This window comes from Gossypium arboreum, chromosome 9 (assembly GCF_025698485.1).
Source record: "Gossypium arboreum isolate Shixiya-1 chromosome 9, ASM2569848v2, whole genome shotgun sequence".
NCBI classification, from domain to species: Eukaryota; Viridiplantae; Streptophyta; class Magnoliopsida; order Malvales; family Malvaceae; genus Gossypium; species Gossypium arboreum.
This window is the reverse complement of record NC_069078.1, coordinates 73,933,733-73,951,294: the sequence shown is the minus strand read 5'-3', so window position 1 is coordinate 73,951,294 and position 17,562 is coordinate 73,933,733. Positions and strand designations below refer to the sequence as shown.

The 17,562-nt window shown below is 31.0% G+C and overlaps 1 protein-coding gene across 2 annotated transcripts; it reads left to right on the top strand.

Moving 5' to 3' along the window:
• Window positions 1–1,944: 1,944 nt before the first annotated feature.
• LOC108454780 (protein DETOXIFICATION 54) lies at window positions 1,945–4,998 on the top strand. Of its 2 annotated transcripts, none has more exons than XM_017753352.2 (3): window positions 1,945–2,902; window positions 2,991–3,863; window positions 4,281–4,998. In XM_017753352.2, exons 1-3 carry the CDS (start codon window positions 2,852–2,854, stop codon window positions 4,863–4,865), a joined length of 1,509 nt encoding a protein of 502 aa, XP_017608841.1. In that variant the 5' UTR covers window positions 1,945–2,851; the 3' UTR covers window positions 4,866–4,998. The 2 variants fall into 2 exon arrangements, with proteins under 2 accessions (XP_017608841.1, XP_052874766.1); XM_053018806.1 differs by having other exon boundaries at window positions 1,978–2,016.
• The last annotated feature ends 12,564 nt before the right edge of the window (window positions 4,999–17,562 follow it).

Genomic DNA, 17,562 nt, shown 5'->3' with positions numbered 1-17,562 from the left:
AAGTATGACTTATAATAAATTGTATCTAATGCTTGTGATGGTACCTATGAAGGTATATCGGTTAGAAGTAGGAAATTAACATGTTTAAGTATGCTTTTGGTGCATTTTGTGTAGGTCTAATGAATGGTTAAAGGCTTGTTTATGGCACAAGTAAATAATCAATTGTGTAACTTGATTTTAAAAATATTTTAGCTAACACACGACCATATGTCACACACAGGCTAGTGACACGGTTGTGTGCTCTTTATGATCAGGATGGTTTTAATCAAACACGATTACAGTCTCTTACACGGTTTGACTACATGGCCGTATGAATGATTGAAAGATTTTACATTTACGTCTACAAGACCTCAGTTTGTTACACGGCCTGGCCATACGGCCGTATGACTTCTGTTTGCAGATTTTTCCTTACTTTTTGCTATGTTTTCAATTAAGTCCTAATTTGTTCTAGGGTTAGTTTAAGAGCTTTCGTAAGCTTGACTAGAACTTGTATTAGTTTGTAAATCGTATTTTGTATGGATTATGAAATGATTATTTTGATTTTAAATCTGAATAGTGTATATTTGGTTGTGAATCATGCTAAACTTGACTTATGAATTATTTTGTTGATTTATTGAATATAAAGTTAGAAAAGTTTGTGAATTGTTCTGTTAACGGTTGTAGTATTCTGTAGCTTGAGTCTAGTGACCGAATCAAGTAAAGGACGTTATAGTACAATTTTCTCTTCTTCTTTTTTTTTTTTTCAAAAAACTTAACTTCTCATCTATCAACTGTCACTCACTGTCAAAACCGTCGCCTTTATTTCCGTCGATGATAACACAATGCCAAGCCGCCAACTAAACCAACATCTTATCTGGCCATTGGTATTGAACACATGAGATAAGTCATTTTTTTCTCTTGTTCCCCTTGTTTTATTTATTTATTTTTTGATATTTTCCCTTTCTCATTTTTGCAGTTCACACTTCGAGCTTGCTTCTTAGTTTTTTATTTGGTTGCTGGATTTTTATCATGTTAGGTCTCTAGTATGGGTCGTTGATGGTGATCTTAGACGATGAGGTGGTGAAGTGGTTAGTAGTGAAGATGAGTGAGGATAGTGGGATTTAGGTAGGTGAGTGATGTAGGTAGTGGTGAAATGAGGGCATGATAAGAGTAAACGTTGCAAGTCTTGAAGTATGAGGTGTTGTATTCACACTTTTCTGGTTTACTTGAAATTTAAGGTGATGTAATCAAGCGAATAGGATTTACAATATTTATAGTGTAAAATGATGTATTGAATACAATATAAAAAAAAAATACTCGATTTATTGATTAATCACGGAAAAATAGATATTTACAAGTAAAATAAGGAATCTTACCGAAAAGAAATCTTCATATATAATATTGAAACGTAAATGACATTTTATATTAATTTTGAAACTAAATCCTAGAAATTACATTCTCATTGATAATAAAAAAATACTTGTAACTTTCATTTTCTATTACAAACAATGAAAACAAATTTAATGGATAATGAATAATTATAGAAATTAAATATAAAAAAAATGCACCACTTTATTCTTTTGCATTTTGTTATATAATTGGATTCCCTTGCACGAGTTAATTATTTTTAAAAATAAATAAAAAGTGATGTAAATTTAATATTAAGATAAGAATTAGTATATAAATAAAATATATGTTTAATTATGAAACTCGAAAATATAATAAATAAAAATGTCAATTGTTAAAATAAATTTAAAAATTTAGATTTGAAATATTACATTAAAAAGATTATAATAAATAGATATATAAAATTTGAGTTGAGTGATTCAACTGTGAATTTAATATTTTCAATTTCGAACTAACCTTTAAAAATAAAAAAAAAATAATTTCTAAACAGTAAAGCGAATCAATTGGAGAAATAAAATAAAATCAAAGGCGAAAAACTTTTTTTAGAAATTTGGGCTATATACCAAACTAAGTTTAATGTGTTTTACCCTTCCTCTAATTAAGAAGGGAAAGATAAAGCGTTTAGAAAATGTAAGTGAAGGAGCATTCCCAAATTCCCCGTCTCTAACTCACACAAACACACTCTCTCCTCATTTACAGTTAAAAGCCCCAAAACAATTGATATATGGTTGCAGCGGCGGCAGACACAGCAGCAGTCATAATGAATAATCAAAAGGCTTAAGAAGAGAGGAGTGAGTGAGGACTGAAAGTAAAGGACTCTCTCTGCCTCGGTCGCTTTCTCTTTTCTCACACCCTGAATCAACCTTTTCCATTTTATTTCTCTCTCTACCTAGCCGCCATCACCCAAGTCCCTTCCTTTTCCATTTTTCCCTTTCTTTCCCTCCTGCTCTAAAACTTACATCACTACTATATATACATGTCTCATTTATTTTTTATAGCTACAACGAAGCAACAAACCCCCCCTTACTCCTAACCATAACTCTTCCCTTTCTTTCCCTTTTTACTCTTAAAACGTTGCACCCCTAACATCTCTCACAACCCCTTCCTCTTCTTTTTCTATTTAATGCTTCCTATCCTTTTCTTCTCTTATTTCCCTTTTGAGATTTCTACAGGAAAGACCCAACCCAAATTGAAGTTTGTTCTTCTCAGCTTTTTATTTGATTTATTGCCTTTTTCTTTAAGTTCTTGATCATAAAGTTGTGGGAAAAAAAAAAAAACGTAAGACGCATTGAAAAATAGGGACTTGGGGGTATATACAAGGCCATATCTGTCCTTGTCTCACAACTTGATCGAAAAATAGAAACTTGGGCTGGTTATGAATTTTCCTGTTTGATTATATTACTCCCTTGCATATTTCATGCCATCTTAGAAATCTTTTGTAACCATTTTCTTTTTGGTGATACTCATGGCAAATGGCACAGATTTCTCTTCCCACAAATTCCCCTCTGCTTCCGAGGTCAGCCCTTGGAAAGGGATATAAATATTGATCTTACATTTATTGATTTCTTACACCATACTGACATAAGGTTTTTTTTATGTTGTAGGTTTTTGAAGAGGTTAAAGAGCTATGGGGCATGGCGTTGCCTATAACAGCCATGAACTGGCTGGTCTTTGTAAGAGCAGTGGTTTCGGTTCTGTTCTTAGGCAGACTAGGCAGCCTTGAGCTAGCGGGTGGAGCTCTCTCGATTGGGTTCACCAACATCACTGGTTACTCTGTGCTTGTTGGTCTTGCTTCAGGCCTTGAACCTGTGTGTAGCCAAGCCTATGGGAGCAAGAACTGGGAGTTGCTATCACTCTCTCTCCAACGCATGATCATAATCCTTTTTCTTGCAACCATACCAATCAGTCTGTTATGGGTGAATCTTGACAACATTATGGTGTTCATGGGACAAGACAAAGATATCACAGCAATGGCAGCAACTTACTGTATGTATTCTTTGCCGGATCTTTTAACTAACACTTTGTTACAGCCGTTGAGGGTTTATTTAAGGTCACAGCGGGTGACAAAGCCTATGATGTGGTGCTCTTTGGTTGCTGTGATGTTCCACTTGCCGCTTAACTATGTGCTGGTGATGATAATGGGGCTGGGAGTACCAGGTGTGGCAATGGCGTCCGTGGTTACAAACATGAACATGGTGGTGCTGATGGTGGGGTACGTATGGGTTAGCGGACGGTGCGAGATGAGATGGACGGCTGGGATTGGGGGAGTGTGTGGTGGGGTGGTCCCACTTTTGAGATTGGCAGTGCCTAGTTGTCTTGGGATTTGCTTGGAATGGTGGTGGTATGAGATTGTGACTTTGATGGCTGGTTATCTGTCGAACCCAACACTCGCTGTGGCTGCTACTGGGATCCTGATTCAGACCACCAGCATGATGTATACTGTCCCCATGGCTCTTGCTGGCTGTGTCTCCGCCCGTGTAAGTTCCACTCTCTCTATCCCATTATTCATTCATATTTTAACAACCCAACACCACTAATGGAATGATTTTATGATATATGACAAAAAAAAAAAAGGCCATTAACCTTTTTTTTTTAAATGAACAACGGTTTATGTAAAAATGATCATGGGATCCCAATTGGATGTGTTGGTGATTGCATCACCTTTTAAAGGACTTCTTGTGTATGGATCATACTCATACATGTAATGTGATTGGCCAGAATTAGTAAAAGACAAGCAAGAAGTTGTTTACTTTGTCATCGAAGCCCGCATTCAATTCTTGTGTGACGAAACGATATAACCAACAAAAATGAGCCAAATGCCCCTTGTTTTCTTTCTTTATTATTATTATTATTATATTTTATCCCTTACGCATCTTATTGGGGAAAAAATGCAGGTAGGGAATGAGCTTGGAGCCGGTAAGCCATATAAAGCCAAGCTAGCAGCCATGGTGGCATTGGGATGTGCCTTTGTGATTGGCATAATCAATGTGGCATGGACCGTGATCCTTAGGGAAAAATGGGCTGGTTTGTTCACCAAGGATGATCTGGTCAAACCTTTGGTTGCAACAGTCCTGCCAATAATCGGGCTATGTGAGCTAGGTAATTGCCCCCAAACAACCGGGTGTGGCATCCTACGTGGCACGGCAAGGCCGGCGGTCGGTGCCCGCATAAACCTCGGCTCATTTTACTTTGTGGGCACCCCAGTGGCAGTGGGCCTAGCCTTTCTCCTAAATGTGGGGTTCTCTGGGCTTTGGTTTGGACTGCTGTCTGCACAAGTCGCTTGTGTTGTGTCTATTCTGTATGCAGTGCTCTATGCAACAGATTGGGAAGGTGAGGCATTGAAAGCTAAGAAGCTAACCACCATCGAAATTAGCCCCGCATTCAAGAAAGGATATGAAAGAGATGAAGAAGAAGAAGACGAAGATGAGAGTAAAGGGTTTTTGGACAAGGGAAATGATAAAATAGAAGACATATTGTGAAGAGAAACTGACAAAGGGTGTGGGTTTTGGTAATGGGGATGTTGTTTTCTTAGCTTTTTATGGGATACTGCTTTGTTTTTATTGTCTATTTGCTTTTGTGCAAGGTAGCTGACTCATGTTTGCTTTTGCTTTATTTTATTTTATTTTGTGTGTGTGGGTGTGTTTGCTTTTATTTGGCTTTCGGGGCTGAGTCATATGAGAACCTATTCTTTGGGGGGTTGTAATGGGGTTTGTTTTGTTGGCAGAAGGAATGTCACTCCCCATACAAAATGTTAAATATTCTACTAAGGATGGCCTACGTTTTGCTGCTGCTTTTAGAGTAGCTTTTGTTTTTATTTTATTTTCTTCTCTCTCTCTCTATGTATTGGAGGGACTGGGGGAAGCACTAAAACAGTGGTACGTCTAGTAGTAGTAAGAATTGATATGGCAACAGCTGCAAGGTTTGTTGATTAAGGTACGATATGTGGATGTACGATAGCAACATCTTTGTTGTGCCGCACCTTTGCCGTATTCTCGTGATATTTTGCTTCCTTTTTTATGGAAACTGTTACCCAACCCTATGACAACATTAAAATTTCCCCCTACCACTGAAATTTAGACAATTTGACCCTATCAACTTTTCTTTTTCATGAAAATCTAACCCCAATTGATCTGATTCGATATCAAGTTAGGGGTCTTTTAAGTTCATTGTACTCAAAAGGGTAAATTACATATATGATTGCTTAATTAAAAAAGTTATAATTGAGCCATTCAATTATTTAGGATTGTATTTTTAGTCACTTAACCGTTAATTTAATCCATACATATTATAGATGATATGGTAGCATTTTTAGTTGATATAGTACAAATTTAGCTCAACATTTATTCATTATGTTAATTTGGCCATGATTCTAGAAATTTTAAAAATATTTATATATATACCCAAAAAGCATAAAAGAAATATAAAAAGTTAGAAAGGTTAATATTAAATCTACAAAATCTAAAAAAATTCAAGATATATATAATTAATAAAAATTATTCAAAATATCGAAGAGTACAAAATGGTCACTAAACTATTGTTCGCGTTCTATTTTAGTCATTGAATTTTAAATTTTTTTTATAGTCACTAAACTATTCAAAATCAAAATTTTTGGCCACTGAGCGTTTGACGGCAATGCTTATGTGGGCTTTTTTATTGGTTTAATATAAATTTAGCCCTTTAATATTTACACATTCTATTAATTTGATCATAAATGTAAAAAAAACAAATTTAACTCTCAATGTTTTACAAAATTTGTTATACTGATGGGGTAACCTAAATTGAACACAAGAGCAATAGATATGCCAACTATTCTTACATTTTGTAATATCTTGAGTTAAACACATTTTGTCAACTATTCTTACACTTTCTACTATATTGAGTTAAACATATTTTGTTCATATCACTTTTTGAAAAAAAATAATTAGCTTGCAAATATGATCAAGCAACTTTGTGAAATGTTTGTCATAACAATAGTTAGAGCAAAGATAATAGCACAAAGGAAGCAAGAGTAGAAATGAATCAACACAACCAATCTTTGTTTATGTAGTTCAGACACAATGGTCTTACGTATACGGAGTCTCGCTTTATATAGATATTTTATTCAATCACCAAATGATTCAAAAGTACACTTCTTCCTTATCGCCTAAAGGCCACAACTTCTTCTCCAAGCAAGTATATGCAACCCTGATAAAAAAACTCACAATTCCACAACTCATAAAGATCACTCAATAGTGATTCGATTAAGGACAACAAATATCTTTGTCAACTAAGCAAACAATCAAAACATAAAGAAACAACCAAGTTAATCGAAACGCAAGAAGCGTACACTTTCGGTGGAACTCAGCTTGTAAAACTTGCTAAATTCTAGGGGAGAATGACACCTATTTATAGGTTCAAATAGCCAAAAAAAAAAAAAAATCTCCTCTAAAACAACTAATAAATGCTTGAGAAATTCCCTTGGAAAAATCTTATAATTATCTCTAAAGAGTAACACCTTAATCATTAAGAGATAATAAGACTTCCATGCTTATCATACCACCTCAAAGAAGTTGACTGAGAGACTAAGAACTCTAGTCAACCTATGCTACTGTTTTGTCGAACATGCCATAATCAAATGGATCAAACTCAGCCTAATTGAAACATATATAGGACCCAAAACGATGACCCAAACAAAGAAATAAATTTGTTATAATGGTACATAGAACGAGCAACAACTACCCCAACAATCTCACACTTGGAATTTTGACAAAACTAAGTGGTGAAAACTCTCTCTACACATATGCATCATATACAAAAGAATGTAGCATGATACAAATAAAGCAATAAAAAAGCTTTTTCGTAGCTCCTCTTATGAAAATGCACAATAGAGTTTCAACACAACAATGCCAGGTATTAGAACAAATCTAAAAGTATCACTATCCAACAATTTCCATACACTATAAAGTTTAAAAAATAATCCAATCTTTATCCATCAACAACAACAACATTCAAACACACCAGTAACCACCAACCATTATCATGAACCACTCTCTTTCCCCTTTTTTGACAAAATGTCAAACCTTCTCCTTTCACCATGTCGAATGCTCCAAGTCTTGAAGTAGCTCAGTGAGGCGAGACTTTTGTGCATGGAGTTGTTGAACTTCTAAGCTAATGTTGTCAAATTCGTTTATGAGAATGACCATTACTCTTACCTTTTGATACGTGATAGCACTTTGAGTTCAATTAGCTACTATCGTTGTAACAGAAGGTGGAATGAGCTCTCTTAGCACCAAGTCATTCACACGGCTTTGTTTAAATATTTTGTTGGAGATTATGTGCTTCGAAACCCCAAAAACTAGAATATCATTCTTCACTTTTATATTCTTTTGAAGCATCAAAATTTGGCAAACAAGAGAGGGAAACACAAGAAACTTATGGTTCAACACGGACTCGTCATGTTTTATCACTTACTCAAAAATAAAGTCTTTAAGGTTAAAACGCATCCCTTGGCCCACCATATATAGAAGTCAAGCTAGTGTTTTATTGATAAAGGATTTATGGAATATAAACTATATGGGAAATAAGAAAAGAATATTATTGCTTATATATTTACAATTGTGATACAACGCCTATATATAGGTAATAACAGCTCAACAATCTAGGAGTAATTTAATCATTTCCTAATCTATACAAGTTAATTATTCTATAATTACAATAATCTTACAACTAGCTATTCAACTAGATCACTGAGGTTAAGCAAGCACTCTCAATGTTTAACTCTCCTTTAGCTTATTCCTACAACAACTACAATTGCTATGAAAGAAAATTAAGAACTTAACAAAAAAATAATGCTGAGACTTTTTTTCTTTTTTCGATCTCTGTATTTCTTCCACTTATATTCAAACTCGCTTCTCATTCTAAATTGAACCTAATTTAAGTCAAAATACTTATTAAAAGATTTATTACTCGAATAACTAAAATTAACTAAAACAAATAAAAATAACATAAAATGTAAATATGATGCTATGCATTTTGTAATAAATATGCAATATTTTACTTTAAAACTCACATAAACGTAAGTGAAAAGAGTACAATTACATATGATGAGAACTCATCACCATTCAACATAGCTTTCCATGCTTTTTCATCAGTTAATTTGATAAAAGCTCCCATTCAAGCTTTCTAGTAAATATAAATGGATCCATCTAAAAGTGGTGGACATATATTTAAACTATCTTCTTGATAGACTCGATTGTTGATGGCTAGACAAAAGATCTAACCAATTACGTTAGGTGGGATGCTCTGATACAAGTTAAAAGAACATCTGGCCATGTTGTAATATGGGTTGTGGTACACAATGTGGCTACAAGCTTTGGTAGAAGTATTGCAACAACAATACAAACAAAACAAAAACTATTGAAATGAACACAAACAAATTGGTAACTCCATTCGATGCATCACTTACATCTACATGACCTTACTTAAAGAAGGCATTCACTACTAAACTTATGGTACAAACAATGATTCATGCCCAATTTAGTATAAATTCTCCCCCAAACAACCTTTCTTTCTAAAGATTGTTAACTAATCACTCAAAGGTGAGTAAATAATAAAATGTATTAAATAAAAGTTCCTTACTATGAACATATAAGCTCTTTCTAAATACATCAAATTACATCACACAAACCATCCATAAATATAAAGGCTCTAAATAATCTTAGAATTAATTCCATGTAAAATGGGATAAAATTAATTTAATTTCAAAAGCTTTATCTTGAAGTTTTATCTCCAAGTCGTTTTCGAATAAATTATCTTTAAGTATTTTGAATAAATTATCTCCAAAAATCATGTTTGAATTAGGACTCTTCCAAAGTTTGCTGTCAAGATAAGGATAAGATCTCTTTAAGAGTTAATCTTGAAGTAAAGCTATTCTATCATGGAGCCTTTTAAATGTATTGCATCAAGTAGACCAAGATATCTTGTATAGTTCTAACTTTTATTTTCATAATCTTGAGTAAACCAAGATATACAGATGAACTATCTTATAACGTCTCATTTGAGCACATTCATGCATTTCTAGTCTCACTCTATTAATGGCCCAAGATCGTTCCCATTATGTAAGGGGATGGATCTTATCTTGGTCATGCATCATAATCACTATGAGAATTGCTATGACTTAAAGTATAATAATAACATGCACCATTATCACTATGAGAATTACTATGACTTTTCACATAATAATTTAAGAAACGCCCTTATGGCAAGTCAATTAAGTACATTTTTCTCAAAAACACACCCATTTATAAATTTACAATCATCTAAGAAAAATATATTTTCTTTTTAGAGCTGTCTTATGAATTTAAAATCAAATTAGAAGTTTACTATTATCAAATATGATGAGATTATATTTCATTGATTCAACAATTACCCCAAGCCGATACCATAGCACAATGATTATACTGCATGTATTATATTTATTTCAACAAATATCCAAAGGTTGCATTAGGCATTGTACTTTTATTGAGCTTGAGCATGGGGCGGCAGCTTCTAGTTAATAGTGAAAGGACCAAGCTATAATGTGTTTTCCAATGCATTGATGGCAGTGAGCGTGCTAATTTTATAACCGGCATCTTTGTTCAGTCCTTTTGTGCATGGCTAGTATTACATAGAGTGGTTCAGTCTAGGCGGCTGCTACCTTATATTGTCCCACCTACAGGGTTTAATGGAAAATAAAAATTAAAAATGAATTCTGACATTTGGGTTGCAGTGAGTTAGGATGAATGCTTGATGTTATTTATGTCCAAGGTGAAGGTAATATCTGGAAAGCAGCTGTACTGGACAATAAGAACATCTTTAATTGCTTTCAATATCTAATGAAATCTCACAATAAAGGCAATTCCCATAGTTAAATATAAATAAAACTGTAAGGTAGTTCCTTTATTCTTATTCTTCCCAGTCCACCAACTTTTACTTGGGGACTGGAGATGCTCCTTTACTGGTGCCAATTGCCAAATAGCAAACTTCAAAATTATATTAAAACTTTAATTATATTGATGCCAACACTGATGTCAATTTCCTGTTTATGGTCTCTTTCGGACTGCATCCCACCATTTTATTTTATTTTACTTTTTACTTTTTGTGTTAATGAAGTTTCAGATGAAGGACCATTTATTGATGAAATATTGTGCTTACAAAAATCCCTCATAATACCTAATTTATTGCTTTGCATCAATACCAATTGAAAAGGCAGCATCGTCCTTTGAGAATTTTTCAATAAAAATTTCTCCTATTCTAATCTTCATCTCTGCCACTGTTTTTCTAACACCAAATCCCATTTTTAAGATATTAACTTTCATCTTACATTTATTCTAATCTTCATCAGTGGCAGTGTCTTCACCTTTGAGCCACGTTATTAAGAAAATAACCAAAAATAATTCACTTCCATCCACTTAAAACAAATGAAGTCCTATAATAATTACACAAATTATAAATTAATATATAATATAATTACACTTTACTCTCCCTAAAATAAAACATTTTAATTCAATCCACTTATAAATTAATATAATAAAATTACACTTTAACCTTCTAAAAATAAAAACAAATTGTTTAACCCTTTTAAAATGACGAAATTATAAATTAATACACAATACACTTATATTTTAATCTATAAAAATTATAACTAAATATCGAGGCTTTGTATCTTCGTATTTTTTTTTATCTTCATACATTGATATTTATTCGTCTAAGTAATTTCTTTTTAAAAATATATTGTTTATATATTGTCCATACCATAATACTTATGACTTATTGATTTTGTTTTTTAATGACCTTAATTCCTTTAATAATTTTTAGTTTCATTTATAATAATTAGTGGACGCGATTTTTATATTTTTAATTTATTAAATAATGTTTTTATACTTTCAAATATATATTAATTAAATAAGGAATAATTTAATTTGTACTAAAGTTCAAATAACTTTTTTTAAAATAATTGAGAGAATAAAATAATGTTTTAAAAATAATGAAAAGAAAATTTGAATTAATACATAAAACTATAAAATAATATACAAATTTAAAACTATATAATACAAAAGATATTTACATTAAATTAATGATCACACTTAATAATAACGGTTAAAAATAATTTTTGAATTTTGAATTTCTTTTCAAAATGAATCCATAGGGTTTTTACATAAATAAATTTTAAAAAATTATATCTTTGAAATAGGTTGTCAACTGGATTATTTACGAAAATGATATGTTTTTTTTAGTCGCGCCTATCTAACAGGCGCAACTCCTTTTTTTATATTAAAATATTTTTTTAAAATAAAATATTTTTTTATTTTTATTAAAAATATTTAAATTTATATACAAGTAAAAATAAGGTCAACGGGTCAAAATACGGGTAAAAAATACTCGAAACAGGTTGCGCCTGACAGGTAGGCACGAATGTTCCTGCCCTCCGCGTTGCTCGCACAGTCACGCACAACCCCCCACCATCTGCTGCTGCATGCCCCCTTAGTAATAGTGATGCTTATGATCTCTTTACTTTGTTTCTGTACCAGTTTGGTTGATGATAATATCGAAGATTGTCGATTGAAATACTTTGTTTTACGTTTACAGTGGCCTTTCTTTTTCTTTTTTTTTTTCTAGTGGATTTGGTAAATCATTTGCCCAAATTTGTTCAACTAATCTTATATTTGCTTGCCAAGCTGGTTTTTGGGTGATTGAAATTATTTGAATGACTCCAATTAAGTGCGGGCAACGCAGGGGGCAGGAGTATTCATGCCTACCTGTCAAGCGCTACCAATCACGCCTATTTGACAGCCGCGACTTGCTTCGAGTATTTTTTACCCATATTTTAACCCGTTGACCGTATTTTTACCTGTATATAAATTTAAATAATTTTAATAAAAATAATATTTTATTTTTTAAAAAATTTTAATATAAAAAAAGGAGTTGTGCCTGTCAGATAGGCACAACTAAAAAAAAAATACCATTTTCGTAAATAATCCAAATGACAACCTATTTTAGTATATAATCTTTTAAAATTTATTTATGTAAAAACTCGAATCCACAAAATATTTTTCACTTATATCAAACAAATAATGAATAAATAAAACACAGATTTAAGATGGTTTGTTTCAGCATAGTATAAAGAACTTACAAATTTGTTTTTCAAAATAACATCATAAAATGATATTACCTCATCATCGATTAACATAAAATTGTATCTCATTCATTGTTATTTGAATATGATTTGATATATATTTTTGAAAAACTATTACTTTAATACTACATTCTTTTTATATAATTCTAACTTATCAATGCTATTAATTTAATTTTTCTTAAATGTTACTTGATTGAATATACCTAACTATGGAATGTTATTTATAAAGTTAAAATTAAATTTTAATTAGTATATAACTCTAATACTAATTAAGTGATAATTAAGATACTTAGAATTCTTATTCAATTAATAACTTTACTTTACATTTATTAACACAATTTTTTAAAAACAAAAATATTTTTTATAATATGGTCAAAATTATAATTAGAAAAATTTGTTTACATTAAGCTTTTAAATTATAATTATTATATTGTAAATATATTAAATGGATGTCTATAACCTTTAAACATTTATGAAAGCAATGAGTTAAAACCCCATTTATTACTAAATATGCTTAATGCACGTGTTAATGAAATAGTTAAATAAGCTTTATTTATTTATGTTGCATTGAATGCCAATGGCTTATATATAGAACTCTTTTGTAAATGAAAAAGAAGATACGAAAAAATTCTCTGTTTACTTTAAGTGTTCTTTTATTTGATTGTTTTATAACACGTTATCAACATAAGCTTCTACAAGTTCATAGTGAAGTTCACGTCATTTCGACTTTATATAATTTGCCCGTATAACTCCCGTTAAACTATATATGGTATACGTATTTTCATAATTCTTTTATTTTATTTTCTAGATGAAATATTTGCTTTGGGTAACATTTGCACATTTATTTTTACAACTCAAATCTAATAATGATAATTATATATACATGTTTTCTTTCTTTTACTAAAAGAAATTTCAATTAATGTAATTTGTGTTATGTTATTATTATGACTATTGTAGACACTCAATTTTGCCTGGGCACAGAAATAAGTCCAAAAACAAAAATAATTGTAACACCCCTAACCCGTATCCATTTGCCGAAAGCAGGGTTTGAGCATTACTACCATTTACGATCACTAAAAAATTTAAATACTTACCGATTCAATGCATCATATAAATAAATATATTACCATTCAATCAACAGTTTGACAGTTGTATAAGCATCAAACAGCAACATTGTTAGTATACTTGCACATATCTCATATAAATTCAACACTGATATATCTATTTTCTCGACATATCGTACTTGAGTTTAATAATAGTCTCAATTACATAATTTCCTTGTATCAACATATCAAAGATAATCATATATGTACATGTCATGAAACATATCATGCTCTTACCGTTTCTTCATAAGCATATATCATTCATTTTATTATATCAATATTTCATGCTCCATCATTTCCATATATTTTATGTATATTTATTCCGTAATAGCTTATATCAAACTTAACATAAATTATATTTCATGTACTTGTACTTATTTCGTTTATCTATCTTCATAATTATTTCATATAACCATTAGTCATCGATACATATTACACGAATATCAATTGTTCAATGAGATGCTAGGCGTCTCCCATCCACGGTCTTATTTATCTTTGACATGATGCCATAGTGTCTTTCAACTATGGTCTTACTCATTTTTGTCATGTTGCCATGGTATCTTTCAACCATGGTCTTACACATTTCATATCGAGAGCACACTCATGAACCTCATCCTTGCAGCGGGATTACCATCCGAGCTAAATCCTCGCAATATAAACTCATAGAGTATTGTCGGGATTACCACCAAAGCTAAATCCCACAACGACAATTACTCTAATGAGCTTGGATCTGAATTACCACCGAGCTAAATTCAGACCCTAATTCGGATTACCCGTCCGGCTAAATCCATTTTACACATATTCTTCGGAGGGCTATATCAGATAGGATCACCCGTCCGGCTAGATCCTTTTACCGTCAATTCCTTTTCGAAATCCATCGAATTTTCCTTTCATTCAACCGGATTTCTTCCCATTTTATCAAATATATCAATGTTTTATAAATTTTCATACAATGAACATTCAAATCATATTCACATCAATAACATACAATCTCAAGCATTTGAATATAATTCAAGTTACGAACTTACCTCATTGATTGCTCGTGTTTATTATTTCATTATTCGATATATTTTCTTTTCCATGATCGGTCTCGTATTTGTGTCGTCCGGATCTTTATAAATAAATTTGATCATCATTTTCATTCATTTCATATTCTAATACATTTAATTAATGCTCTAGGCAAAATTACCATTTTGCCCCTAAACTTTAATTAATGACGATTTCATCCTTAGGGACGGAAAGTAAAATTCTTGCAATTTAATCCTTATTTCCAACTATTATTCTCATATATAATGATAACAGTCCATGAATTCTATAAAATATCAAAATTTTCCATAATTTCAACACTTTTCAATTTAATCCCTAAAACATGTTTTCCCGATCTTGAACTAAATTGATAATTTCGTTAAATTTTTGTAATTTAAATAATAAAATAATCTATTTCATGCAATTTAGTCATTTCGACATTTTTACAAAATTGCCCATAAAATTTTACTTTTATTCAATTTAGTCCACGAGCCTAAAACATGCAAATTAGCCATGCTAGATGAATATTCATACATATTTTCCTCCTCCTCCTCTCCATTCCACATCCTTAATTTATATAACATACAACAAGTAACATTATCAATAATTTCACTATTTACTTATATATACATTCAAAACTGTCTATTTGCGTCATAGTCACTAAATTATTTATATATTAAGCTACAGAACTCGAAATTAAGATACGTTAATTTTTCCTGAAACTAGACTCACATGTATTCTTATCATAAAATTTTCAGAATTTTTGGTTTAGCCAATTAGTACAGTTTATTCATTAAAGTCACCCCTGTTCTGCTGTCTGACAGTTCTGACCCTTCTTCACTAAAAATTAGTTATCTCCTTTTACAGAATTCAAATGATGTTCTAGTTTGTTTCTAATAAAACTAGACTCATTCAGGATTCTATAAATATAAATTTAAGCCTCTAATTATTTTTCTTAATTTTTTTATTATTTTTCAAAGTCTGAATAGGGGAACCCGAATTCATTCTGACCTTGTCTCACAAAATTCATTATATATCAAAATTTACAAATTCATTGCTTACACTGTTTCTTCTATGAGAAACTAGACTCATTAAGATTTAATTCCATATTATTTTCATCTTCTAATTCAATTATAAAATTTATGGTGATTTTTCAAAGTTAGACTACTGCTGCTGTCCATAACTGTTTTAGTGCAAGATATTAATTACCATGTTATAACACCCTTATTTTCTTTTTCTACACCATTTCTCATCACTTTCTCTTATTTTCTCTTCACTAACATATCAAGAACATAGGACCTTATGTAATAAAACTCTACTATAACATTATTTCCATGATTTATCAACAATAACAAACTTAAAAACATATTGAAATCTTGATGTACTTACCTTATTCTCTTGATACCAATCTTTAACTTGATTTTCTCTCTCCTCCAGCTTCTATTTCTTGAATCCAACTTGATATTCTAACTCCCCATGTTCTCCTTAACATTTTTTCTCTCTTGGTAGCTATGGAAATTCATTTGATTTTTGGGTGAAAATGGTGAATTTTTGGTAAAAGGACCAAATTGTGAAGAAAGTAAAACTTTCTTTCTTCCTCTCTTTCTCTCACGTTAGTTTGCATGGAAAGGAAAGATGATGAAAATTCTTCATCTTTCTTTCCTTATATACTAAATAAATAATAATAAAATAATATTAAATATCTCATAAAATATTAATAAAATAATATTTATCTAATTAATGAATTTAAAATATTATTAACATAATCATTACATTCTAGAATTCTCTCTCTTACTAATTGACCATTTTGCCCTTCATGATCTTTTAGAATTCCATCCTTGAGTCATCATTTAATTTGGTAAAATTGCAATTTAGTCCCTCATAGTTCTTCACTTATTCAATTTGGTCCTAATTCATCCATTTTCCTTAGTTTCTAGATCATTCTACCCTTAAAATATTTACACTATTGGTCCTTCAAAATTTTCATATTTACACTTTAACCCTTTAAGTCTTGAGTATTTACTCTTAGGCAACAAAACTTTTCTAACTTTTACAATTTAGTCCTTTCTGAATCAAGATATCATAATTTACTTCCCAATGTTGCCATAACTCAAAACTTCCCTTTTATCACTTTATTTCCTTATTTTATTATATCAAGGATAATATATTCTTGTAAAGATTTCGTGGTATTACATTTCTCTCCCTTTAAAATAAATTTCGTCCTCGAAATTTTCTTGTTTTCTTTGATCATGAATTTCATTATTTCTATAGTTCTATAGTTTCTTTCTGTACATATTTACCCAGTTTATCATTTATATCCATTCTCTATCTTTTCATTTCATAATTTATTTTCAATACAATATTTCACATTTACCTTTCAGAGCTTCTACCAATAGAAATAGAAAATAATATCATATGAATCTTATTATCAAGTGTTCTATCACATATATTGGCTTGAAAAACCAAAGAAAGATAGAGTAGTACCACTTGTGAATCAATCAGACTTGCGATAATTTCTGTCTATTAGCATATTGTCCAACCTTTTCATATATTGATTATAGCATCCAAACATGAACAGTTCCATATGCCTCTGAAAATATCAATATATATAAGATACCCATATAAAATCCCAAAAATTTACTATAATATACCCAGTTATAACGGCTATATTCAAATATTTTTGCAATCTATTCACCAATCTATTGACTAGTATAGTCATCAATAATTTCACATCATTTACTCCACTCAAAAAAAACTAATTCGGAAGAAATTTTCAGTTAACTATTTTGTAAATACCATATTTAAATAAATCGATTTTCCCATAAATAACTTCTTTCTTTAACAGTGATACTGTATATCTCAACTAGTTTAAGAAAAATCTGATATCTTTATTCA

Coding starts and splice junctions, on each gene's coding strand:
- LOC108454780 (XM_017753352.2), top strand. CDS start 2,852: ATGGCAAATGGCACAGATTTCTCTTCCCACAAATTCCCCTCTGCTTCC. Junction 2,903..2,990: donor AATTCCCCTCTGCTTCCGAG/GTCAGCCCTTGG, acceptor TTTATGTTGTAG/GTTTTTGAAGAGGTTAAAGA. Junction 3,864..4,280: donor CTGGCTGTGTCTCCGCCCGT/GTAAGTTCCACT, acceptor GAAAAAATGCAG/GTAGGGAATGAGCTTGGAGC.